The sequence below is a fragment of the Eretmochelys imbricata genome, chromosome 1 (assembly GCF_965152235.1).
Source record: "Eretmochelys imbricata isolate rEreImb1 chromosome 1, rEreImb1.hap1, whole genome shotgun sequence".
In the NCBI taxonomy this organism is placed as follows: Eukaryota; Metazoa; Chordata; order Testudines; family Cheloniidae; genus Eretmochelys; species Eretmochelys imbricata.
The window spans coordinates 115,365,683-115,392,874 of NC_135572.1; the positions used below are offsets into that span (position 1 = coordinate 115,365,683).

General features: G+C 40.8%; 2 protein-coding genes across 2 annotated transcripts in view; one reads left to right on the forward strand and one right to left on the reverse strand.

The window, feature by feature from the left end:
- Positions 1–322: 322 nt before the first annotated feature.
- Positions 323–26,340, forward strand: ST6GAL2 (ST6 beta-galactoside alpha-2,6-sialyltransferase 2). Its single transcript, XM_077807087.1, has 5 exons — positions 323–1,268; positions 5,192–5,289; positions 7,590–7,691; positions 9,779–9,953; positions 26,072–26,340. Exons 1-5 carry the CDS (start codon positions 323–325, stop codon positions 26,338–26,340), a joined length of 1,590 nt encoding a protein of 529 aa, XP_077663213.1.
- Positions 23,776–27,192, reverse strand: part of LOC144258944 (vertebrate ancient opsin-like) — a 122,819-nt gene continuing 119,402 nt past the window's right edge. The window contains exon 4 of the mRNA XM_077807088.1: positions 23,776–24,021. Coding sequence (XP_077663214.1) covers positions 23,776–24,021 — 246 coding nt within the window. The remainder of the gene's footprint in view (positions 24,022–27,192) is intronic.

The following is a 27,192-nucleotide window of genomic DNA, read 5'->3' on the forward strand; positions in this document are numbered from 1 at the left end:
TGACCTCCTCCAAAGCAGGTTCCAATGTTGCTCTATAAACTGGCCACCAGAGACGACTTCTGTAGCCAGCAGCTGTCACCATGTGGATGGAGACAAAGTGTGTCACCTATATGGTGTCCCTGAGTGCCTATGTTTGTTTCTTCCCCTGAGACTCCCACGCTGCTGTGTATGCACTGAGCCTACCCCTGCCAGAACTTGTTAATATACTTCTACGTTTTCTCTGTTTTCAGAACAGCTCTTGATTAATATTTGATATTTTTTTCAGGTTTCGTTCCCCTTCACCAATACTTCAAGGCACAGAGGAGTTGGTACAGGCATTGCCATGAAACCTAACTTGAAGCAATGGAAACAACTAATGCTGTTTGGGCTATTTGCATGGGGTCTCCTTTTCTTGGTGATCTTCATCTATTTTACAGATAGCAACGCTGCTGAACCAGTTCCAAGTTCCTTCTCTTACACTGAGACGAAGAGGCTCATGCCCATTCAGGGCAAGCAGAGAGTTATTATGGGAGCAATACATGACCCATCATCCTCCGAAACCATAGATAGGAACGAGGTGCTTCTTAACGAAGAGCTCTTAGATTCATTTAATTTGGGGACCGGAAGCATTAAAAAGTGGATTGATCTAGAAGATGGCTTTGAAAATGAAGAAGAGTATTTTCCTTCCCAGATAGGGAGAAAATCAAAAAATGCTTTCTATCAAGGGGATGACAACTATTTATTTGCTGCTGGCCAGCCTCGGCAACACAGCAACATTCAACAGATAGTGAAATTCATCTCTCCCAATGAGGATGATCAGAAGGAAAATGTTTTACAGGAAAAATGGACCCATGAGAAAAGAACAAAGAAAAGAAACCTGACGCACAGGAGAAGCCAGCTGTTTGATGAGTCTGATGATTGGGATGGGTTATATTCCACAATGTCAAAATCCGTCCTTTATAGGCTTTGGAAAGGGGATGTCTCCTCCAAGATGCTGAACCCTCGTCTGCAGAAAGCTATGAAAGACTATCTGAACACCAACAAGCATGGGGTGCGGTTCAAAGGGAAACGAAACTCCAGACTGACAGGAGACCAGCTCATCTGTGAGCTCAAGGACAGGGTGCATGTGAAAACAATAGATGGCAAGGAGGCCCCCTTTTCAGCTCTTGGATGGGAAAAGCACGTTCCTCAAATTCCACTGGGCAAACTGTATCCACATGGCTTCGGAAGCTGTGCTGTAGTTATGTCTGCTGGTGCAATACTGAACTCTTCTCTAGGGGATGAAATAGGTGGGTGAAAATGCTTCTCACTCATAAGTGTGTGTGTTGTGTGTGTGTTAATCTATCAAAGGGTCCATCCTTTTTCAGGGATAGGCCTGATGATCCTTATTCTTCTCTCTCCCCAGCTTTACATCTATATAACTCCATAGACTTCAGTGGAGTACTCCTGTATGAAACCAGTATAACTGAGAGAAGATCAGGCCCATGGTAGTCACTCATTTTAAGAGGGTGACATTTTATTTATTTTATTATGGATTGGGTCACAAAGAATGCATTGAGTTTAATAGAACAGTGACAGTTTTACATATTGGTATGATGTATGTTTACTTCCTTAACAGGTTAGATTTATTCTCGGGCTTTCATTTTTAAAAGATTCATTGTATTTCTGTCTATACATTAGTACAGTGTAAGGAAAAGCTTTTGTTTTGTTTGTTGTCTTAGGATTTCTTTACTGATGTGACATAATCATAGTATGTTAAAAGGATCAAGAGAAGGAAGAAATGTATGCATCAAATTTCCTCCATTTGCTTCTGGAGGACAAAGAATTATCTGTCCCAACTTTCTATAGAAATCTTTGGATGTACACTAGTAATTCCTCCCATCATCCAGGATTTCTCATCCTCGTATCTGCTTCATCTTACTGCTTTGTCTCTTTGCCACGGGTTTCCCTTAAATCTCTGTGATCTATTAGAACCGCTGTCATTATTAAACTACTCTACTTGGCTTCCAGCACAGCACAAGTGCCCTGCCAGCCTGCAGCTAAAATCAAAACTGAGCAACCCCCAATTTCATGAGAAGTCCCACTGATTTAGAAACCTCTGAGGTGAAATAGCTCAACAATTCCTTCCTCCCACTGTGTGCTGTCACTGAAATGAAGCAAAATCCTTTAGTGTCAGAGTCTCAAACCAGCACAGGTATTTTCGGTGTGGTATTGGGTGCTCACCCTGACATCGTGGTGCCTTTAGTGCCCGTTTGACTCCATGGCACTAAGCATTCCCTCATAACTATTCTGGTCATGGCAGCCTCATGCCACTCACTCCATATTCTTGTGGAGCCTTCAGTTTAATTGGGAATGTTCAGCTGATGTCTCTCTCCTGAGTGGAAGAGTCCTAATAAAAGTTACAGGTTTGAAATGCCACCATTAATAAGGCCTTCGTCTAACATTTCAAACCCCTCTATCGGAAAAGCCTGTGGGGAAGGAACGGGGGAATGAAAATTAAGGTTCCCCTCAGAAGCCTGCTCCAGAACTTTCTGTCAGGCAGTCAGGGCTTAGCGGAGTGCTTGATCACAGAACCTGTATGTCTTTGGGGATCTGCTGAATGCTAGAGCCACCCATGCAAGGCCTCTGTTCTGCTGCACCAGCTCTAATGCCCACTCCAGCTATTTGGAAATGCTCCACTGGAGTCAGGGTGGGGGATATAACACGCTGCACACATAGCGTGTGGTAGAACGGTGATGCTGGCCCTGCCATCAGCCCTTCTGCCCCCGGGAGGGATAGCTCAGTGGTTTGAGCATTGGCCTGCTAAACCCAGGGTTGTGAGTTCAATCCTTGAGGGGGGCATTTAGGGATCTGGGGCAAAAATTGGGGATTGGTCCTGCTTTCAGCAGGGGGTTGGACTAGATGATCTCCTGAGGTCCCTTCCAACCCTGATATTCTATGATTCTATGATTCAAGCTTCTCCTTCCTGAGGCACAGATTTTCAATCCCGAAGAGAGGCCATCTAGAAAGGGAGAGATCTGCTGATGGAAGGACGTGGGGTGCAGCTCCAGGTTGCATGCGCCTTCTCGTAGTTTGTGATACGCATATCAGGGTTGGAACTAGATACCTTTCCAGAAGTAAAAAATTGATAACAGAGGATCACAGGGACTTTTTATTAGTAGCCCTTTAGCTCCCTCTTCTGTGTTCCTATTAGAAATGCTGTCACAGACTTTAATTTGCTTTTTGCACTCTCATCATAGGTGTTTTTGAAAGAAGATCGATGTTGCAACTGTAAATACTTGCATTGCAGGTCATGTTATTTAATGGAAACACAACTGTTTTGGCAGCATCACAGTCTGTTGTGAAGTCATGGGGAGGTTTTATTTTCCCCTTAACATGTGAACAGCAGTCAGTCATTTTATAGCTTTATCCTGAATACCTCAAAATACTTCACAAGGTTTAAAATCACTTCTCTTAAAAGCAGCTAATGTAAGTGTTAAACTGCACCCCAGTTTACTTTTCTTTTAAAAGAAAAGGTTTTTACACATGATATAAAAGCCAGCACTAGTGGATATTGGAAGTTTTAAGATGCTGTGCTAAAATGTGTTAACAAACACACAGTGAACTGTATAACTCCCCTTGTCACAAGATTGTGGTCAAAACTTTCAAATCTGGACACCTAAAGTTAGGGTCCTAAAATCCATATTTAGGCACCTAAATATAAGGGGCTTAATTTTCAGACGTGCTGAGCCTGCAGCTCCCATTGATGTTTCTGGGGGAAAAAAATCAGGTCACTTATGTTTAGGTGGAAGGGGCCAAGATCTTTAGAGCCAGATTTGTGAGGCAATTACATGGCGCACAGGGATGTACAAGAAGCCTCTCCTCCCTGCTTGGTACCAGAAGGAGCTGAGGTGCTCAGCACCTTGCAGATCTGCAGGGCTCAGTCCCGAATCTCACATTCACACAAGTAGCTCCGTTGACCTCAGAGTTGGGATGTGTTGCATTGCAGTAGCTCTCCACTGTTTTTCCAGGCAGAGGGCCTGGGTGAAGAGGGGAGAGTCCGTTTGGGTGGGACTGGCGTGCAAAGTAAATGCTGGGCTCCATTTTGAATGATTTTGTAGCTGTGCCCAGAGCTATGGATGGGTGCATTTTAAATATAGTTAAATTAATAACTGTTATAGTAACTCATTGTACTCATCAGTTAAATTGTCATATGAGAAGAGGTGGGTAACATGCTTTGGCCTAGATCATCCTCTCTCTCTCCATAGGCCTAGGGACAAAACTTGTAAGAAAGCAGGAGAGTACTGTCTGTAGTGGGAGTGCCATTCTCACTAACCCCCTTTCTTATAGTTCCTCTGCACCCCCTTCCAACCTCTTCTGAAATCTACATAAGCAGTAGGGAATACTCACAAAGACAATACTGATGCAAGCTTCAGTCCAGCAAAGTGCTTAAACTGAAGTCAATAGGACTTAAGCATGTGCTTAAAGAGAAGTATATGGTTGACCACTTTGCTGAATTGGGGCCAAAGTCAGTTGTCTCTTATACAGAGCTCCTCTTCCTAATTACACGACTCCAGTTTGTGTGGAAGCCCTAGCAGTGCAGCCCTATTGGAGCCCAGGGTCCGGGAAGCCAGAGAGGGCCCTAAAGTTGCTGTGGAGGAATAGGGCCTGTGTGCTGACAGCTCTGCCCACCCACAGATTCCACAAGAGCTGCACTGATTTGGGGAATGAGGTTGGATTTGCAGGTTTGGAGGACAGAATTCTGCTTTATAAAATATAAGCCTATTATAGACCTCTGTATCTAAGCAGTGATGATCATTACACAGCTGCATACTGACCTAGTTTAACGCATCTTTGCATGAAGTATTTGTTTTAATATATTGCAGTAGAAATAATATGCAAAGTTGTGTGGACCTTTCCGTCCTAATTTTATCCAGTGAGGGTAAATCTGTATATATTGCAAGAGACAAGGTGGGCGAGGTATGACATGGCTGCAACTACACTGCATATGCATTGCAAGTTAAATTAGTATTGGATTGTTCTGTATTTTTCCAGTGGATTTGAACAATTGTAGTAACATATGGCAGATAAAGAGGATTTTGGCTTTGCCTCATGGTAGAATATTTATCCTCTGAATACCAGGATTAGGAATATTTACAAATCCATTTTCCTTGAAATTAGATTGTTTTATCTTACTAAGAAATATATAAATGTAGCCCTTTTGTGCCCTTAGATTCTCATGATGCAGTTCTGAGATTTAATTCTGCTCCTACACGTGGCTATGAAAAAGATGTTGGAAATAAAACGACCATGCGCATCATTAACTCTCAGGTCAGAATCTTTTGTGAACTCATGTGTTTATTATTTCTATACAATATAACATTGCTTAATTAACATCTTAGAAATCAAACATTTTAAGGACAAAGATGGTTGGATAATCTGGTGAGCAACTAGTGATTCACACCAATGACATAACCATGATGTAGAACTGATGAAACATTCAGGGTCAGTTCTCCCCTACAGGGTATTCTTGCATAGTGGCAGGAAACTTGATGAGTCTGGAATCACAGAGTTCCCCGAGACAAAGAAATCAAGGATGGGTTTGCAAAGTTTTGGATGAAGCCTGGAGATTTCAGGGTACCTGCTTAAGGCAGAGTCATCACTGCAGAGGATTTGTGCCTGCATACTGCTGCTGGGTCCCCGTGATCCCGTAGGAGCATGGATCCTGGAACTTCCCTATCTTCCATTACAAACCGCCACCCCACCTTTTCCTGGGAGTGAGCTGTCTTTGAGCATGACCTAGGCCAAGTCACTGCACCTCTTTGTAAGTCCAGTTGGAAATGTATACAAAATACAGAAATCTCAGTGAAAACTAAACAATGCATCTGAGCTGAACTTCCTCAGATAACCAGAAAAAAGTTTTCCTCCACACAGGTTAACATTTGTTGAGCTGTAGTGACATCTTGTGGTTGAAGTATTTTTTTCAATTTTCAAAAACTGCTAAAACTGATTTCCTAAGCTCTGGCCTTGGACAAACCACTTCATTTTCTCCTTTCAGTTTCCCCATCTGGGGATTGTGAGGATTTAATTAGTTAGTGCCCTTACAGTGTTTTGAACATAAAACATGCTATATAAATTTTAATTATTATTATTATTGCATTTTCAAAATTGTGTCATAGCAAACCTTGCATAATTCAATTTAGTAGCATTACTGTTAAATTATTCCTTTTCTTAACTATTTGTTTTTAGCAGTGCCCCCAATGTGATAGGTGCTGAGCAAACTTAAAAGAGGACATGATCTCTGCCTTAATAAGCTTATACTCTGAAGACAAGTGTTCACAGTATTTTAAAAAAGCACTACCCATAGAAATGGGAGGTTAGGGATACTGTGGTGGTTTGGACTGATTTTTCTGGTATTGTAGAAACCTGATGAAAAGTCATCTAAGCTCAAAGTTTGTGGTAGGGAAAATACTGCTATGGCAATAAAATTATTTTTCTCAAGGAAATATGGCTCATTGAAATCTAAAGGGAAATGACAATTAGTTTTGAATTCATTTGTCTGGAATTCACATTAATAAAACAGCTGGAGCCAAATTAATGCTGTTTTAATCACTGTTGAAATCATTCTTCCCAATCCTCCCTGGGTTTGGATGACCCAGGGATCAGTAAGATCTGCTTAGGAGCCAAAGGAATAGCAGCTCAGGGAAAGGATGGGCCAAGAGGAATGAAAGGAAAGCCACAGTGGGCTAGAAGGATTAGGGAGAAGATGTATTGGAGAGAAACAGAAGGGCAATTGACAGCAGTGGATCTGAGTTGTATTATTTAAGCTAAAAACAACAGAACTCCAAAGTAGAATCCTGGAATCACATCTCTCTGTGAAAGTTGCTGGCTCCCCAAGAAAAGGTTCCGATGTACAGTTTGGGCTAGTAATACTTTAATTTTAAATTTCCAAAATACATAGCTGTGTCCACACATAACTGGTGGGCTTCTGGGTGGGCCTGTAACATGTTCCTTACTGGTGATCCACTGTGGACACAGTTGTAATTCAGTGAACTGAATCTTCACACACGCACGAGTGCTGCTTACGGTGAAACTCTTAACATGTAAAATTGATAAAAGTTCACTGAAGGTTCAAGTAGCACAAGTGCCTGAGGGAAGCTTTAATTTCAGAGAGGAACTCCTGACTGTTTTCTGGACACACACCCTATGTGTATCCACAGGGCCACCAGATAACTAGGAGCATCTGAAGCTGTGGAGGGGGATGAGAAAGCCTTGGGGAAGTTGATTATTCTTTTTGTACTTCCTGTGGGCTCAGGTCTTTTTACATGTTTAAAAAAACCCAAACCCCTTGCATTTAGCCTTAGCAAGAAAAGGTTGATGATAACCCCCCTTTTCCCCCTCCCCCACCATTTTTGTTGGCTTGTTGAGCGTCCAACAACAACATGGATGTGTATCTGTGTTGCCACTGATGTGCCGTGTTTCAAAAAGCTTGATGCTCATAGAGTTCCTGGACTTCACTCTGGTACACGTTTGCATTTACTAGTGCTATTCTTTTGCATGGTCTTTTGTAGAGAGAGGATTCATGTTGCTCAGGTTTCATTGAAAACATTTGTGTGTGTGTTTCTTTGCAGATTCTCACCAATCCAAACCATCACTTCATTGACAGCTCATTATATAAAGATGTTGTTTTAGTGGCCTGGGATCCTGCTCCTTACTCTGCAAATCTGAACGTGGTAAGTCCTCAGTTTGCTCATTTCCTCCCAACCAGCTGAAAACGGTGGACAAAGTTACTTGCAATGAATAGTTTGATTCTACAGCTCATAGCTACCGGTCAGTTCAATGATCTCAAGATTTTAATGTGGTACTTATAACTAAGCACACTATTTCTATATGGAGATATATATTCACTGGGCAGTCTTTTGAATGGCCCTCACTTCTACCTGAGCAGACTACTTATTTTAAGAGATACTGAGGACAGATGGATTGGTAGGGAGTTGGGGTGAGGTTTTACTGTTTTGTGTATTCAAAATGAGAGTTAGATAATAAATATGGGAGAAATTGCTGTGTGTGAGGCAGGTAGGGAAAGTGCTGGATTTTTGTGGAGGGGCATGAGCTAAGGTAAATCATCACATCTGTATTTTCCATCTTCCCCTATGTCCCACCACAAAAACCCTACACTTAAATAAAAATACATAATACACTACCTAGTCTCTTCCAAATCCATTGCCCTCAAGCACACCCCCATATATATTTATTCACAAGTCCCCAGACTTCCAAATTAATTTGCTAGTGCCCTCCTCTCCCAAATCCCTTTGTTTCCAGTCACCATCACCCCCCAAAAATCCATCTTGCAGTCTCTGGAGGGGCTCTGTAGAAAAGGAAGCTATTAGCAGTGGGAGCCCAGGGAAGCCATAGAGCTGAGCATGCTGCAGCTGGAGATAAGTGTGCCTGTTTCATCAGGTGAACCCCCTTTAGTGCAGCTGACAGAGTGCTTCCAGCCTCCTCCAGGAGCTGCTGCAGCTGGTGGGGACAGAGAGGTGCTGTAGCGATGTGATGTTTTGGAATGAAATTCTCTCCACTAAACCTATTTAACCCCTAATTAATTACTTAACACGGGTTTGTGAATGGTGCATAGGCCTTGTGTTGATTCTATGCACTAGAGTGAATTGCATATTGGGAGCACATGCATGTAGAAGGGAGCAGAGCAGCCCAAGTTCAGGACTGGCTCACTAAGAAAATGTCCAGCAACCCAGGCCAGCTTGGTGACTATGCTTTCGTACTTTAGTACACAGAGCTGCTGGTCATAGAATCATAGAATATCAGGGTTGGAAGGGACCTCAGGAGGTCATCTAGTCCAACCCCCTGCTCAAAGCAGGACCAATCCCCAACTAAATCATCCCAGCCAGGGCTTTGTCAAGTCTGACCTTAAAAACTTCAAAGGAAAGAGATTCCACCACCTCCCTAGGCAACGCATTCCAGTGGTTCACCAGCCTCATAGTGAAAAAATTTTTCCTAATATCCAACTTAAACCTCCCCCACTGCAACTTGAGACCATTACTCCTCGTTCTGTCATCTGCTACCACTGAGAACAGTCTAGATCCCTCCTCTTTGGAACCCCCTTTCAGGTAGTTGAAAGCAGCTATCAAATCCCCCCTCATTCTTCTCTTCTGCAGACTAAACAATCCCAGTTCCCTCAGCCTCTCCTCAGAAGTCATGTGTTCCAGTCCCCTAATCATTTTTGTTGCCCTCCGCTGGACATTTTCCAATTTTTCCACATCCTTCTTGTAGTGTGGGGCGCAAAACTGATGAGGCCTCACCAATGTCAAATAGAGGGGAACGATCACATCCCTCGATCTGCTGGCAATGCCCCTACTTATACATCCCAAAATGCCATTGGCCTTCTTGGCAACAAAGACATACTGTTGACTCATATCCAGCTTCTCGTCCACTGTAACCCCGAGGTCCTTTTCTGCAGAACTGCTGCCTAGCCATTCGGTCCCTAGTCTGTAGTGGTGCATGGGATTCTTCCGTCCTAAGTGCAGGACTCTGCACTTGTCCTTGTTGAACCTCATCAGATTTCTTTTGGCCCAATCCTCTAATTTGTCTAGGTCCCTCTGTCTCCTATCCCTACCCTTCAGCGTATCTACCTCTCCTCCCAGTTTAGTGTTATCTGCAAACTTGCTGAGGGTGCAATCCACGCCATCCTCCAGATCATTAATGGTGTTGTATTTTATATACTGTTTAGTGTGTATTGAGAAGCACCCTAGGACTGATCAGTTTCTCACTTTGTTTTTTTCCCTCCACCCTCCACCCCCCGCAGTGGTTTAAGAAGCCAGACTATAACCTGTTCACGCCTTATGTGCAGCATCGCAGGAGGAATCCAAACCAGCCATTTTACATCCTCCATCCCAAGTTTATATGGCAGCTCTGGGACATCATTCAGGAGAACACTAAAGAGAAGATACAGCCCAACCCACCTTCATCAGGTTTCATTGGTAGGTGTGTCTAGCAATGCCCTAAAAGACATGTTATCTAAATAATGGTTAAATAGATACACTCCTCATAATCAGGCCTGTTTTCATGCATTATTTATTGTGCTAGTATAATGACAATGACCAATTAAAATACACAGCATGGGAAACATGGTATAAAAGAACAGGGTGACTCACTGTGAATGTTATGGGTTCTTGACCCTTAAATCAATAGTTTATGAAATGCTCAAGTGTATGGAGTTTTGCAGTGAGATATACGGGGGGGTTGTGTGAAACAAAACTATTACTTTTACTTACAGCTAAAGTCCACCGCAGGTTATAGATACATTGAAATTCCTATTGGGCTATTACTGTCCATTGTAAAGTTTTAAAATCTTAAACCAACCAGTCAAGCTGCATGCTTCCTCCACAAACGACGGGGGAGGAGGAGTCTTCTTGCCCAGCAGGGCTCTGTGGTACTACTCCAGCCTCAGAGTAGCTAGTGCATGCCACCCTCCCCTTACACTAGGAGGGACAGAATTTCAACTCAGTTTCTTGGCCCTTCCATAATATTTCCCTGAAGAAGGGATGATTTGGCCCAGAGGTCACATTTCCTGTTGTGTGACTGTCAATGCCTGGTAGATGCGTATCACTAACATGTAGGGATACATGTAAGCAATGCATTATGAAGTCTCAAGATCTGACAGGATTCATCACTACTAGTGGATACACAGATAACAACAGTTCAGCAAAGGTTGCCTTCCACCTCTGGTTTGAGACTTTACCCTTCCCTCCACGGATAAGGGTCTAACCATAGTGATCCATGTGTTTATCACAGTCAGAAAATACTGGGGCTGAAGATGAAGATTACCTGGATACTTGAGCTAGTACAGCAGGTAGGAAAAGCCATGTCTCCCCAGTGCTCTGCATCCTCTGGTGACTTCCCATTGGATTCCAGAGCCAATTCAAGGTCTTAGTGAAAGTTTTTAGGCTTTCAGTGGCATAGGATCAAGATCACCTGTCCAGTCATGATCCACCAGAAGAGCTGTGTTCATCAGAATGGTGAAGCTGCCAGTTCCCAGCGTGAAATTTTTGGAAGCTGGAGCCAAAGAATTCTGGAAATGATATCAGGGCATTGCTCAAAGTTCACTGTTCAGCCAAATCTTTCCTAGAATAATGAAAACTTTTAAATAAAATAAAATAACAGCTGCTGAACCTGGGAATGGTGAAGAGGAAGAGCCCAGTTGTCAATCCAGAATCTGTCTTTAGGAATGCTGCAAAAACGTCCTCTCTGAAAAGACCTTTGCACTGTAAGAGAGACAACACTGAGACATTTTCCATGACAGGCTAAACTGTCGGGAAAACTTCAGCCAAAACTGTTAGGCTATTTCTGAGAACAAGGCTAGCAGAAAATACCTTTTTTTTTTTAAACATTAAAAAAGTTCCACCTTGTAAATGCCTTACCCCCCCCCACCCCACAAAACAAAACAAAATAAAAGCCCCAAAAAACCCAAATCAGAAATGCAGTCAGAAACAAATCAGCCTTAAAAAAAAACCCACACCACCATCTTTACCTCTTGCAGTTTTTTAACCCCAAAAAGGGAGCTGTGCAAGACTCCATGAAATTAACTAAGGACATTGCTTTTGCTGTTGATATTACATGAAGGGCACTCTGGACAGCAGTATAAAATGCTAAAATAGATAATTGGACAAACCGACTGTGAGCCTTAATTGCCTTATTTGTCATCTAGCTACTATTCCATTAGGTGCATTTGAAAGCTCTTCAAAATAGATATTTCACATTTAAGAGCATATTGAATATATACCTATACAGTGCACATGTAATGTAGTTTAAACTGAAAGCGAGCATACTACAGCAACTGTGTATTGTCAGTGGTAGATATAAATGGGATAGGTCGGTGGTTTGAGCATTGGCCTGCTAAACCCAGGGTTGTGAGTTCAATCCTTGAAGGAGCCATTTAGAAATCTGCAGCAAAAATTGGGGATTGGCCCTGCTTTGAGCAGGGGGTTGGACTAGATGATCTCCTGAGGTCCCTTCCAATCCTGATGATCTCTGATAATGCATAAATAATGTAATTCAATTTGGCAGAAATCTGATGGGACATGTTAGTGTTCAGATTGGTTATCTATCAGCAACTCAAGTGGCAAATATCTGTTTGGAACTGAAGCTGACAGACACAAATGAGAGGGACGGTATGATAGCCATGTAATCTAAATTGCACGGCACTGCTTGTTTGTTTGTAAATCTAAAAAATTAGCATATTTAGGGATGAATATCCCTAGCAAATATAATTCAGATTGAATAGAGGGACTAGATAAATGAAAGTTGTTATAAAATATAACAGTAACTTATTTTACAGATGACATCTAGGAAATGATTTATTAAATGCCCATACTATCTTAGCACAATCTCATTATTAGCATGAAAACATCAAATTAAGAAAGATCCTGCTGTTTATAGTAGCCTAAAATGCACTTACGAATGTCCATAGGTAGAGGGACCTATTTCCTTTTAATCTAAGCCTGCATTTATACCTTGAACCAAAATAAGCATGCCTAAAATCAGTTTATTAGAATGCCTTTTTTCTAAATCAAGATTTGCAGCTGTACAGTTAAAACAGATGCATAGCCCTTGTCACTTGTATATTCTCCTAAAGGGACAGATTCTGTCATCCATACTCACATTGTGTAGCATGTTACTCATCGTAGTCCTATTGAAGTCCTTGGGATTACTTCTGGAGTAAAGTTCTACTTAACATGGTTATAATAATCTGTATCTAACTAAACAAAGGAATGGGGGAATGTCGCTCTCCTGTTTAACACATATGTTCTGGATATTCTCCCATTGGAGGTGGTTCACCAAGTTTCCAGCTATTTATTATATACTGAGAAAGGGGCGTACAACTGAAAACAGTCCGGGGATGCAGTGAGAGAGAGAGAGAGAGAGAGAGAGATTCCAGCTGACCACACTGTACAGAAGGATAGACCCACCCACATATTGTTAAGGTCACTAAGTGACCCTTTTGCTGGCTGAGCTTGAAAACCTTCCTAGCACAATAGTCAGGATAGCAAATCTTTAGTGATGTTACTAGTGAGATTGCTCTGTATTGTCCACATTTCGTTCATTGCAAAGGGTACATACTTTGAGCCCAGACCTGGGTAAAAGTACATCCATGGTATGGAGTCTTCAGGAGCTCTGCAGCCTTCCTGGTACCACTATCTATTATTAGGTTCCCCAACACTTCCCATATTAAAGCCCTGTTTTCAGATGTTGATAACTTTGCTAAATTTAAACGATCTGGGCTGAAATTTTCCATGACAGGCTAAATTGTTTTGGAAAACTCCAGCCAAAACTGTTCACCTATTTCTGAGGAGAAAATACTTTCCATTTTTTACATTAAACAAAAATTCTGGTGACCTTTCCTTTGGAAATGCTCTAGCGCTCCCATGCTGTGGAGTGGGGACTTGAAATTTGGCAGAGGAGTAGCCTTTGTGTCAGGGCTGTCTCCTTTACCATCCTCATGAAAATCTGCCCAAACTTGGCCAAGTTATAAGCCTTTGAAAAAATCAAATCTACGCAGACTGGCTTGCTGTGAATATCACAGTGGATGGCAGGGGCTTGTGCAGCCTTAATACTCCCAGTCAGAAGAGAATGGGACAAGGGTCCCTACCCAGTGACAGATGATGGCAGGCAACCTGAGACCTGACTGAGCACTCCAGGAGTGGACGATGGAGAGGGAAGGGGAAGATATGGGTGCAGTTACCTGGAACTGTAATACACCCCTTCCACCTTCTGCAACAAATGAGGCCCAGGGGCCCTACAGACAACAGTTTACTTTATTACATAACCCTGATTCATCCCCAGATCAGCTCTGTCCTATACACTGAATGAGGCAGGGCCTCTGTGGGAAAAATACATAAGAACATAATAATATGTGACCATGTAATTAAAGACTGTATTCTAATGTATATGCACAAGGGTGTGTGTGTGGCGGGGGTTGGGGGAGGGAGATTGCACAGGCAATCTTAATTCTGGCATTTCCTAACTTTGGAGTGGTTGACTTTGCATACTTAGCTCAGTGTCCCACCCCAGTGTGGGTAGACACATGTGGAATTATTTATATTTTGGCAGTTTCCAGAGGCCCCAACTGAAATCAGAGCCAGATTGAGCTTGGTACTGTTCAGACATATAGGAAGACACAATTCCTGCCCTGAACAGCTGACAGACTAAGTGTAAGCACATACAGAGGCTGGAGGGGATGCATACATATCTACAATTTTAATCTTCATGTTTTGTACCTTATATTAAAATAGAAAGAAAAAATGTTTATTAAAGTATAGCTGTAACTGCCTTCCAACCTCTCTTTGATTAGCTAGTGAGTTGTATGTTAGCATTTCAGAAGCACTGGTTCTCAAGGAGAGATTGGAAGAAGGAAAGGTAAGTGGCATTATGGGTCAGTTCAGGGAAGGCACCCATTTCTGGAAGGTAGCCAGGAGGAAAACATAAAGATGGCTGTGACGAAGAGCCCAGATCCACACAGGTACTTAGGTGCTAAAGTCCTGTTTTGTGAGCCACAGCATTCCTGCTTGTGGCTGCCGAACCCTTTAGGCACCTAAACTCACTCGGCACCTACGTGTTTGCAGTAAAAGTTCCCTTGATACATGTGTTTCTAACTCTGAGCATATGCAACCTCCCTCCAGGTGTCAGGGCATCTATCTCCCCCATAAGCCTCAGAGCAATCCATGAACTTGTGGGAGGGCGGCGGCACTCCTGCAAGGCCTGATCCAGTAGATTTACACAGAACTGGGGAGGAGGAGCTCTATTATAATTTTTAGCCCAGTGGTTAGAGCACTCATCTGGGATGTGGGACAACCAGTTCAAGTCCCCCCTCTGCCTGAGGGGGAGAGAGGATTTGAAGAGAGATCAGCACCTCTCAGGTGAGTGCTCTAACCACTAGGCTGTAGAGTCATTCTCTTTCTCTGGCCTAATTAATATTTAATTATTCATTTATTTAATTAAAAGTGCAGTAGCTTCCAAAGGAGACACTGAGGGAGCCATTCGTCAGTTTATTCCATAGCTCAGTGGTTCAGGCACTCCCCTGAGAGGTGGCAGTTCCAATCTCTTTTCCTCATGCCTGGGGGTGGAAATCGAACCTGGGTCTCCCCCATCCTGTGCGAATGCTCTAACCGCTGAGATTAAGGTTATAAGAGAGCTGCTCCTCCTCCTGCCAAAAACAGAGGTGGGGAAAGGCAGAAGGAAGGAGATCTAGTAGGTCTCTGAGCACACCTACTGGATTGGACCCTGCATGCGAGTGAGGCAGAGGAGCACCTGTCTCCCCCTAGTTCATGGATCGCTAGCAGAGATAGGTGCCTACACCTTGGCACCTATCTCTGAGAGCGGCAGGGCTTAGCACACATCCCCTCATCTACCATTGGGTGGCTTAAGAAGCTGCCAACCTCGGGTGCTGGGTTTGTGGATCACATTCATCGTGCCTGTCTCTCCCCATTCATTGTACAGGGACCCTAGGTGCCTAACCCAGGCTTTCTGAATTACCATGTTGTTCCTGGGAGTTTTTTTTTCCTAGACTCCTAAAAGTTAGATGTGGAGATCCTGAACATCGCAACACCTAGGTCCTTTTGTGGATCTGCGCCAAAATAACTATACATCCTGATGTGGGAAACTTCCACATGCATTCCCTGTGCGTGAAACAGCTCCACTCCTGCAGCCTTGAGAATAGGTATGATTCCCCATTGGGCTGACTGCTCCAAGATTAGTCACCCAATGTACAGAAAGTTTATGCTGCCTTTTGGGGCTTACCAACAAACCCTGTCCATTTATGCAATGGCACATGCTTCATCCATCAATGATAGGTAACACATAGTTATGGATTGTCATAATCAGACTGGATGATAATGAATTTCGAGCAGTGCACACATTTAAAAGAAATGCATACAAAGATTGCCATGTCTGTAATCATGGAAATATAACAAAACATGGTTTCAGCACCACTTCAGTAGTGTCTTTTAATTTTCAGCCATGCAATGAGACATATTACTGGGATAAAAGTTGCATTCATTGGATACTGCACATTATAAGAACCACAAAAGATGAAGCTATTCTGAGTGAAAAGTGAGACACTAAAGAGAGAGAGAACATAGAGTGTGAGACTTACAACATACAAGCAGACAGAGGTGCCAGTTTTGGCTTGATACGGCACAACACCATGACAGAGGTGCATCACTAGAGAGAAAAAAACAGCAGGAATGAAAGAGAGAGGAATGGAAGAAGAGGAATGAGTAAATGGAAAGATAACAAAAGAGGAATAAGCAAATGGAAGTACAGACAAAGTAAGAACACACACCACCTTGTTTAGAAAAATGGTGTGTTTCATTTACAGCACACAATTGTATCCTCGCCAGTAGCAAAAAGGCACTGAACAGATGGTGGAGGGGTGGGGAGGGGGAGCTTCATTATGATGTTTGTGAGAGAGGTAGGCAATCTTTGGAATGAATACCACTGCTTTTTTAACTAACTGAAGCACGGCTATGAGCCAGAGATAAAACAGGAACTTTTAATTAGAGGAGGGACCACTGCATGTTTTTCATGACTCATAACCCCCTCAAGCACAGTTCATCAGCACAGGAAGGTTGAACATGAATGGAACATTTCCGTTTTGTTTAATCTTCTACTTCGAGCTGAAAGAATTTTATCTACTCTTGAAAGGGATGTTGAATTGGGGACTTGGTAAGTTGGGAGAAAGCTGGGTATTTACTTCTGTTATGCCATCGTATAAAGCAACTAGTTAGAGCAAACTGGTGTTTGGAAGCCTATATGGAACTTCCCCCTCTGTGTGACTGGTGGCACTTGTTATTGCATCACGCTGGCCTAGTTCAGTACTGAAACATGCAGTGGCAGTGGTGGATATGTTGCTTCAAAATATTAATATACATGTTTTATACAACAGTGGTGGTCAGGGACCACAATCGGGGTTGAGGCCTCACAGTGCTAACAAACACACGGTCCTTGTCGCAGAGAGCTTATGATCTAAACCGGGCCACTGCACAATACATCAGGGTCACAGTTCCAGTTCTGCACAGAGTATAAATACTGTTCCGCAGTTAGCACTCATTTGCTCAGACTCCTTCACTTCCCATACACCAGAGTCAGAAGGGTTGGGCGGAGGAAGAAGAGGGACAGTTTTCTGACTTCGAAAGCAGTATATCCTTACTGGGTCTTATAAGGAAGCAATGGCCCCTGGTACAAGTAACTGCTGAGGTGGCAGAAGAAATGGGCCCTTGTTTTGTGGTGCGTACAGCCAGCATTCCAAGCCACAAGTTACTTCTAGCACTGTCCCGGAGTAACAGGCCATAAGCCATGGTTCGCTGTGACATCAGCACCCTTCACGTCCCACTGAATTTTTTTGTATTGTCGTTACGGTTCCTGTTAAGTCACTTTACAAGAGGCAGTTGCCTTTCTGTGGTCCCACCCTCGTGTGCTAAAGATTGTCGTTGGGACAGCTTCCCGTTTAGAACATGGAAAGGATGTGCCTTTGGCTGGCGGTGTATCACTGTATGGAGGCAACCATTCTCTTCAGCCGCTGCCTAGGGTAAGGGATTCTTGTGTCAGCTGGTGTGCTCCAGTCACCATGTGCCTGAGGGATCTGCACCAGCAGTCTTGGGCATTGGAGTTGTGACATTTAATTGGCTAATGCTGTAATGGCCTCTTCCCTTTAATACAGTGGCTCGCTGTTGCTCATCTTCCGTGCACACGCTGCGTTTTGTTGCTGTAAATAGGGATTCTACCTTTCACAGTTAATTTTTGGCAAGATGCCATCAGGTGTTGAATCACTCTGGCTACATCTGGAGTATGTAGAAGGGGAGCATACCTCTCTTGCTTCTAGAGCCTTTCATGACCCTTCATGCATGTGACATGGTACATGGGAATTATACCAAATCCACAGAATAGGTTCTTATGGCTGTGAGTACAGAGCCGTACACAGTTGCATATCTGCCTGATTTGCAGTGTGGTGGTGGTAGTAAAATAAGTCAGTCTTATAGTAGCCTATGTGCTAAAGAACACCTGCTTCACCTATTAAACAGTGTCACTGCTACTAGTTAGTAGGACTTTACCCCGAGTAAGTGTAAGAAGGGAAATGAGATAGGATAGGGGAAAATTCAAAGAGAGCTGGGTTTTAAGAAAATATAAACTGTAACTAAATACATATATTATTATTGAAAAAGAAATTCTTGTTTCAGCATTTACAGTTCACGGTACAGTTCAAAACTACAGGTTGGCATTAAGGATTCTCGATAACACTACGTTCAACTTCCTTTGCATGCATAATTCAAAATGACAACACAAGCAAGCAAATTATAACACTGGTACATTATCAGATTGTTTTCCTTCAGGACACGGATATAAAACCATTTCAAATGGCATGCTGACAAGAAGAATGCTGGGGATCTCTACCTTGGCTTAAAAAGAATGTTTGCATAACTTGAAAAGAAACAGTGACAATGTTAAACATATTAGTTGTTTTAAAACCATTTGCCTGTGTTACTGTTACTTTGGTTTAGCTAGTAATCTGGTAACTAGTTGCTAAAAAACAAAATTGGACTGGTGTAATGGTTACTCTTTTCAGATATATTATCATGCAGGCAGAAAACACTCAAATATTTAAGAAGCTTCAGCTTCCCGGTATACACAGAGAGGGGAGTAAACTCATTTCAAATAGCATTTCAGGCATTATGTTATTATCCATCACTTTTCATCTTTTCATTCTGTGTGGCGGATTTAATACTCCAGCATGTCATTTGACCTTGAATAAAACACTTAACAGCACATGGTAATCTTGGTTAGTATTTTCATATCTATGAATTTACAGAATACATTATAGTTATTGATAAATAACTTTTTGGGTTTACAGTAACATATATTGATTTCTAATCAAGCTACACGATGCAAAAATCTACATCAAACACCAGTATATTACTGCTTATGTCTAGGCACAAATGCCATTTGGTGACATTTAAATTCTTTAATTAGTGTTGATTTTCTGTAAATTCAAGTAGTGTTCTCTTGTGATTAATATTTGTCATCTTTGATTGACCAAACAGACATGAAATAACCTTCTCTTGAAAATGAACACAGCACTTTTCTTCATTTAAAAAGTCTATTAAACCCACAGAACTGTGGGTAACACACTGCGGTCAATCCGCGTGGATATCTGTGGCGTTGTATAGCCCCCCAGTTACAAACATGAACAAATACTCCTGCAACCAGCATTCCTGAACACCAGAAAAAAGTAAATTTCATATATACATGTGTTTTGTAATATTACTAGGGATACACCTCAATGATAGCTTAGCTACAGTATTTACCATTGCTTCTGTTCTTGCCTTTTGTTTGTTAAATTTGACGGAGTCAGTAGCATCCACCTGAGAATGTCACTTTTTTACTTTGACATCCATGTCTCTTCAAAGAATGACAAACACACAGTGTACATATGCAGACTAATGTGCAGAAAACTGTATTTTCTTTATGCCCTATGTTCAAAAAACCTTAAATTAATGTACTTAATTAATTAAATTAATTAAAAATAGTTAGTTACATTGTTAAACTTAGTTCTGTAGCTGCTGCTGTGATGTGTGGGAAAACATTGGTGTATACTGAGTGTGTGATAATTAGATTACATGTATGTGATAATCAGATTACATATATGTGATTTTGTTCAGTCTCTCTCACATAAGCTTGTTACGGTCTCTTTAATGCTGACTTTTTAAAAAAGTGAAATGGGCCTATGGGCCTCATTTTTCAGAGTTACTGAACATCGACAACTCTTAACAGAAGTTGTGAGTGCCCAGCACTTCTGAAAATCAAGTCCTGTATCCGTACTTCTACACTGTAAATAATTAAACAGCTTTGCTAAATCAGAAGCTGAGCTGAAGTCTTGGTTAATGTTTGAATTAGATTCCTTACTTCAGATGCTTTTATACATCATCTGTTCTACTCAGGTATATTAAATTACATTTTATATATTTACAAACTAAGAAAAATGTTTTAAAAATTAATTTGCTAACCACAATGCGCAACTGTACTGTGCAAAAGATGCATGTTGGAAATTAAAAACCTCTTGAGTTATTAAAATCAATAAACAAATTAACACATTTTCTCCTTTTGATTAGAATCTGTGTTCATTTGCATAAGCCATCCATGCAAGTAACTTAATATTTTTCATTTAATTCTGTTTAAATATTTTCAGCCGCACAGATGGCAAAATCCCAAGAGTTTAGTTGTGCCATTTAGACTCAATTTAAGCCATATCTAAATATTCTAAAGTTAGTTTACCTTCCTTTTAATAGAAATATAATATATCCTATTGAGTATTTTGAAATATTTAAATTTTTATTAGTGTCCAAAACTGTAATATTATAATACAGAAACAGCTGGGCAGCAAGCTTGATAACTTGATAATTTTATTTGAATAATATATATTTTAAAAACTCTTGGGGATTGGTCCTGCTTTGAGCAGGGGGTTGGACTAGATGACCTCCTGATGTTCTATGATTCTTTTCAAATGAAAATGTTTTAGCGCTAATCGTAATTTTCCCCAGAATAACTTATCTATAGAATACTCATAAGTCACACACACATAGTCTATACAGCAACTTTTCTAGATTTTTCTGTATCTGGGCAAAACTATTTTTAAAATGTCCTATTTTACAGCTGTTGTAATCCAAATATGGCTTTTGGACCATAAAAAAAAAGAGCTAGGGCAATAGCGCAGACTAGGTTTGGCTTATCAGGAAATCTTTTCAGTTCCCTTTTTGCACATATGGTAATACTATAGCCTCACCAGTTATTCTTGCCACATCTAAGGTCAGGTTAAATTTTTCTTCGTAATCTCCACACTCTCTTGTATTTTCCTTATTAAAAATAGATGTGATGTTTAAGCTCCGAGAGCTCAACAATAGCGTATTAGAGACATCAGAACTGGAAAAGGCCTATAAATAATTTTTTCTGCCCACTTCTTGATTCTGGATCCCCACGGCATATTCTTGAGTAGTCTGTCTGGCCTAATTTTTACATGAATCAACTGATAGGGCTTCCCCAATTTCCTTAGAACTAGTCTGTAGGGGAGTAGGTCTCATTGTTAAGTTATTGCTCATTTGAAATACAGTGTTCATTCCTGGGCACCTCAATGCCAAGCTACTGACAATATCAAGGAGCCTTGAGAAGACCACCCAAAATGCTCAGGGGATGAAGAAATTGAATTGTGAAAACTTAAAAGAAATGTAACTTGGCACAGCAACAACTAACTAGCTGGGGCCAGATGACATAAACTTCCCATTTGAAGGTCATAAACACTAAAGAAAATGGAAATGAGTAGAATGGTGCAAAAGGATATAAGAGAACTAAGGAAATTCAGAAAGGGAGGCTTGACTGTGAGATTTACGAGGCTGTGGAATGCTCTCCCCAGATAAATGTTGGTAGCCCTATTGCTTGGAACTTCTAAAGAGCAGAAAGTGCAGAGCATTAGAAAATGCACAGTAGGGAAAAAATACTGATATTGGCAGGGGGCTGGACTAAGTGTCCTAGTTCTTTGCATTTCTAATTTCTATTATTTGTTTTAGATTCCTACTATTTGCCTTCTATTTAACGTTTTTTCTAAATTTAGTCCTAGGTTATCCATCAGACAGTAGGTTTGTTCTTCGAATGGTGAACTGTTATAAATATAAAATTTTTAAAAAAAGTATCTAAAAGCTTTTAAATAAACCTAGGATGTCTAGTCACGCTCATGCAGAATGAAGAGGTTAACTTTCCTGTTTGTGCACTTTTTTTACAGTTGTGTGAGGAAAGAATGGAATGTCATCTCTAATTTAGAATTTTATTCATTTTTTAGTTTTCATCGCTAGTTTTAAAAGATGTTTTACTGGATTATTAGGATTTCTTGGCAAGTTTTATGCTGTCAGTTTTATTAAGGGAATCAGAAGTTACAGATGGAAAAGAGCTATTCAGTCATATAGTATATTTCCCTTGCCAGTATGTACTCTCTAGTGACTTAATCTTCTCCCTAAATAAGGTTGGTTAGATGCATTGAACTGTGAAGTACTCTGCACCAGTGACACGACCCAATTAAAAGAACATCACTGGTTATTGTAGTTTTTATTGTTCTTTGTTTTCAACACGTTTTTAGAGGCTTGAAAATAGAACTTTACCAATTGACTCTGTTTACATTTTAAAAACAACTAATATTTGTCCCTTCTGTTAAGCTTTGTCTTTACTTGCATGTATGTTCACCAGAATAAATCACAGTATTGTTCTCTTCTAGTCTTTAAATCAACTGCTATTGGAGCCAGAAGGATACTGGAAAAATGGTGGAATTCTTTCTAAAATGTCTTAATAGTGGAATAAGCATTGAGGAAATGCTTTAAATATCTACTCATGCTTCTAAAAGGTGACCCACCCCGTATTTGAGTGCGTGCAACTTTGCAAGCACTCATTTACACAACTGATTTTTTGTGCCCTACCATTTGTGTGCGCAAATTAGATATTTATCACATGCACAGACGTGTGCTTGATTTATCCAAGAAATTGTGTTTGCATGTGTAAATTTGATAATTTGCTTGCACAAGTGATAGTGTTCATCTATACATCACATTTTGGAAATTTGGCCGATAAAGGATAATGGAAATAATTCCATTATGTGAACAGTAAGTAGCATAGGTTTACATAAATAAATAAATGCAAACTTGATGCATTTATTCTAGTTTGGGACAGAATTAAATTAGTAGATGTGAATTCAGTAAAATATTTCATCACTGCTCATGTAAATCTTACAAAATTCAGGCTGTGGTAGATGAGGGAAAATGTTTCTGGAACATAAACAATAGGGAAAGCAGAAGAAGGGCAAAGTGTGCCTCCCACACCTTTATCCAAGCCATGGGTGGGGGAGGAGGGAGCTTTTAACAATCAGTACTTCCCACATCTCCCTTATTCTTTGGCTGGTACAGGGAGCACTTTCCCCCTTTTTCCCCCCCCAAGACTACTTTAGGCCCAGAAGTAAATGTCTGGCTGCTGGTCCTGGAGAGTTCAACCCCAGGAACAGACAGACAGCATGCCCTACCAGACTGTAATAGTTGCAACAAGCAATGAAAGAAAGACATTGTCTGATACCTGGGTCATCAACCACTTAAAAAGATTGAACTGCACCTGGAAATAAATAGGTATTAGCCAGGCAGGGTGCAGAATACCAATAAATAGCCACATGCAAATGTGGAATTGTTGTAAATGCTAAGGATGGAGATTAATGCTATAGGCTAAAGGGGTTTAACTAGGAGTAGTTGAGTGAAATTAGGGTGAATATCAGGAAAATCTTGGAGCTTTTTAGGCTTTGTCCTAAGGGAAGGGGTGGAATCTCCATCACTCACTTTTATAAGTATAGGAGACCAAAATACTAGTAGGGAAAAATCTACTGGCAAAGGGATAAACTAGATGACACATATGTCCTTAATATAGATTGACTCTTGGAGACATTGCTCATCAGATTATAAAGATTTAAACCTTCACTGCTTTTCAGTTCTCCATTAAAGAATTCACTTTTACCTGGAAGGTCACCTGTTTTGTTTTAAAACTGCCATATCAAACAGTTTCTTCAGTGACTTTCAATCTTCGTTGCTATTAAGAAGTAGTAACAGAAGCCTGTTTTTGTTCTTGTCATGTTTTTTTTCCTATTCCACAAATAGCAGTTTCCTTTAGGAATGTTAAAGTAAACTGGGTAGCATGGCAATAAAGCAACATACACTGGTTAAGGTGTGTGCCTATTCATCCGAGAGAATTCTCCTTTAACATCTGTGGTGTGTCTTCTGAAGCTGTCTCTACGTTTGACTCTGGGCTCCGTAGACAGGCCACTTGTTCATCCGTTTCAGGAAGTACTTGATTATTACATGTGGCTCCACTGTCCACTTTCTGATTCAGCTGGATTACGGTTACCTTAGACTGACATAGGGATTCTCCATCAGCAGCCGAAGGAGGGTAGCAGTGGAAAAGTAGAAGAAAGCATTTGTAAAACTGAAAAACAAAATAAGATCAGAGTTTCTTTTTTACACATAGCTGCTAGACAAATGTAAAATTCAGTGCATCTCTAGTTACAGGTTGGTGTCATGGATTCACTCTGAATGATTAGTCTCATATTTTTTGTCAATTTGTAATTCATCATTTCTCACTCACATTCTTTGTTGCTTGTAAGTGAAACAGTAAATTTCACATACGTTTGGGAATCTTTTCTTTTGGATTAGTATTGTTACTCTTTAGAGTCATAAATTCCGTCTAATGTAAAAGGAAACTTCAGTATAATTGAAAACATGTTCTAATCATTGCATCAAATGATAAAAGAAGAGTTAATTAAAAATACATTGTTTTAAAGTGACTTAAAAGGAAAGAAAAGAAAAGAATGGAAACCACCACCTTGATTATCTGATGATGCAGGGCAGGATGAAAAGAATCAGCCTTTACATTAATAAGCATTGGAAATCTGAGTTTTAATGCTGCAAACTACATTTTAAACAATTGTTTTGCTTAATTTTAGTAGTAAATTAACTTTTTTAATGTTGATTGATTTTAAATCATGGGACTTAGCTCTCAACCCCTTTGTGGCTCTCTAATTCTAAAACTTTGTAAAGGGAAAGCTAATTATCTAACTTCTAATTTGTAACACCAAAAGTTGGACAGTATTATTTTTAATGTAGCCCTGCAATGAGAGACAACATTCCCATTCAATGAACCAGGATATTTCCATGCATAGACATGGGATAGAGACAACAATGCCTGGAACAGTGGAGGTGACTGTTTCTTAGCTTTAAACAGGAAGTGAATCTCTGTGCTGATACTGATGGATGTCTCAGAAATCTTGGACACAGTTGATGATATGGTGCTGATGATACATACAAGACTGAGCCAGAGTAAATGGGTCTGCATTATGCTGGATCCACAGATTCCTCAGACTCAAATCCCAGAGTGTCACAGTGGGCACCTGCTTGTCCTCATCTACAGTGTCCCTGTCACATAGAATCCGATCCTCTTAAGCATTTATATAAAACTCTTTGGAGAGATCTGCGAGGCCACAGACTCTAGTGCTACCAATATACAGATGACACTCAGCTATATCACTTTGTCCACCTTTGCAATTTCTGTGTCTCCAAAATGTCTCAATGCCTCGAAAGAAACCAGCAGATGGATTAAGAGGAACTGGCTCAAACCCACTCTAAGAAAGACACCAATTATGATAACTGGAAGTAAGAAATGCTTTGAAGAACATGTTAGTCCTGTAACCTCACCACTGAATAGTAGCATCAAGACCAGAGGTTGTCAAAATGGTGGGAAGAATCTGGGTGAATGGTGGACAATTTAGCTTTTCCCATACCAATGACTTCCTAAAACTAAATTGAAGTCAGTGGGACTACTCATGTCTTTAAAGTTAAGAATGTGCGTAAATGTTTACAGGATCAGGGTACAGATAAACATCTGACACCAGGAAGAAGAGAAGGGAGAAGACTCTTAAGTTTCTTTGCCTTTACATAATTTTGTTTATTGTTTAGATATGAAGATGATGGGTATCAAAGAAATACTTTGGGGGGGTTACATATAATTTACACACCATCTAGTGTGCTAGGTGCATCAGACAGATATAAAGATAAGGTCTGTATTGCTAAAGAACTATATAAATAGACAACATAATAAGGGAATGCATTAAAGGGGGTAATGATGTGATTTGAATAGTAAGGTTTAGGATATGCCTGGGTTAGTTCCATGATTTTGTCATGGAATTTTTGGAGGGGCAATCTCTTCGGTGAATTGAGCAGGATGGAGATGGTAGTCCAGGGTTTTAAAGGGCTTTTATGGGTTTCATAAGCCTGCTGTCCTATCATGTCAACACTGCAAGAGATCATGGTCTTTATATAACGGTGTAACAGGGCAACTGTTTTATTACATTTGAATATATTTAAACTAAGTACAATAAAGCATTTTGAAATGCAGTGGTGAAAGACAGTAGATCACAGGATTGCAGAAAAATTGTAAGGAGGTGAAATAGCTATATTTTTGTTTCTAAATTTCATTTCAGGAATCCTCATCATGATGTCCATGTGTAACGAAGTGCACGTGTATGAATACATCCCTTCAGTCCGACAAACTGACCTTTGTCACTACCATGAACTATACTATGATGCAGCTTGTACCTTAGGGGCTTACCATCCACTGCTGTATGAGAAACTGCTGGTGCAGAGGATGAACAAAGGGTTACAGGATGATCTGTATCGGAAGGGCAAGGTAATCTTGCCAGGGTTCAGGTCTGTAAAGTGCCTGGGACGGAATCACTTCCCACACTTGTAAAAGTGACTCGTTCAGAAAAATGTGCAATAAGGTACTACTGTCGTACTATAAACAACAAAGGAATACTTGAAAATGTATCTTAGACCAACCTAGTCTTGAGTCTATAAACTGTAATTAAGTAGCAGGCATGAGAGTTCCTTCCTTCCTAAGCCTGAGTATGTATTACTGCTTTGCAAATAGTTAAAGAAAAAAAGCTTCGCTCATGAAAGGTGCAAAGGCACAGTTAGGTAGAAATACAATGTATTGTTGTGGGCATGACCTGTCAGAAAACATCAGAGGTTTCTTATGCCACATGTACTAGATGCCAAACTTAACAGTTAAATCTGACATTATGAAGCAGCCTGTATCATTCATACACAGGGCTGTCTGCTGAGAGATGGATGATTTCTCTTCATACCACAGGATTTTCACATCCCCCCCCCCCCCCCCGATAAAATAATCATGGTTTTGAACTGGGCATGCTATGAGTATAATGGGCCTGATTCTCATTTACACAAAGCTCCCTTTACTCCATTCTTGCAAGGTAAACAGGCTTTAAAGTGAATGTAAATTACCAATATAAAGGGACCTTCATAAATAAGAATCAGGCCCAATAGCTAGTCATTGTATTCAGGTAGTTTCTGCAGCCAGAAATTAACAAGTGATATTTACTCACTTTTAAAGAGATATTACTGTACACACAGCCAGGTTATTTAAATAAATACAGTACTACTGCACAGATCTGTCATGGTCCATGCAGACGCTGCATTCAGGCACAGGGTAAAGAGAAGAGAATCTTCTCCATTCTTCAGAAAGCTCTCATTCTGCCCTCATTCAGCTTGTGCAGAAGACCAGCAAGAGAGCGAAAGTGAG

Excerpts from the sequence above, each read along its gene's own strand:
- ST6GAL2 (XM_077807087.1), top strand. The coding sequence starts at position 323 with ATGAAACCTAACTTGAAGCAATGGAAACAACTAATGCTGTTTGGGCTA. Across the intron at positions 7,692-9,778 it reads ACTCTGCAAATCTGAACGTG|TGGTTTAAGAAGCCAGACTA; the intron begins GTAAGTCCTCAG and ends CACCCCCCGCAG. Across the intron at positions 9,954-26,071 it reads ACCTTCATCAGGTTTCATTG|GAATCCTCATCATGATGTCC; the intron begins GTAGGTGTGTCT and ends ATTTCATTTCAG.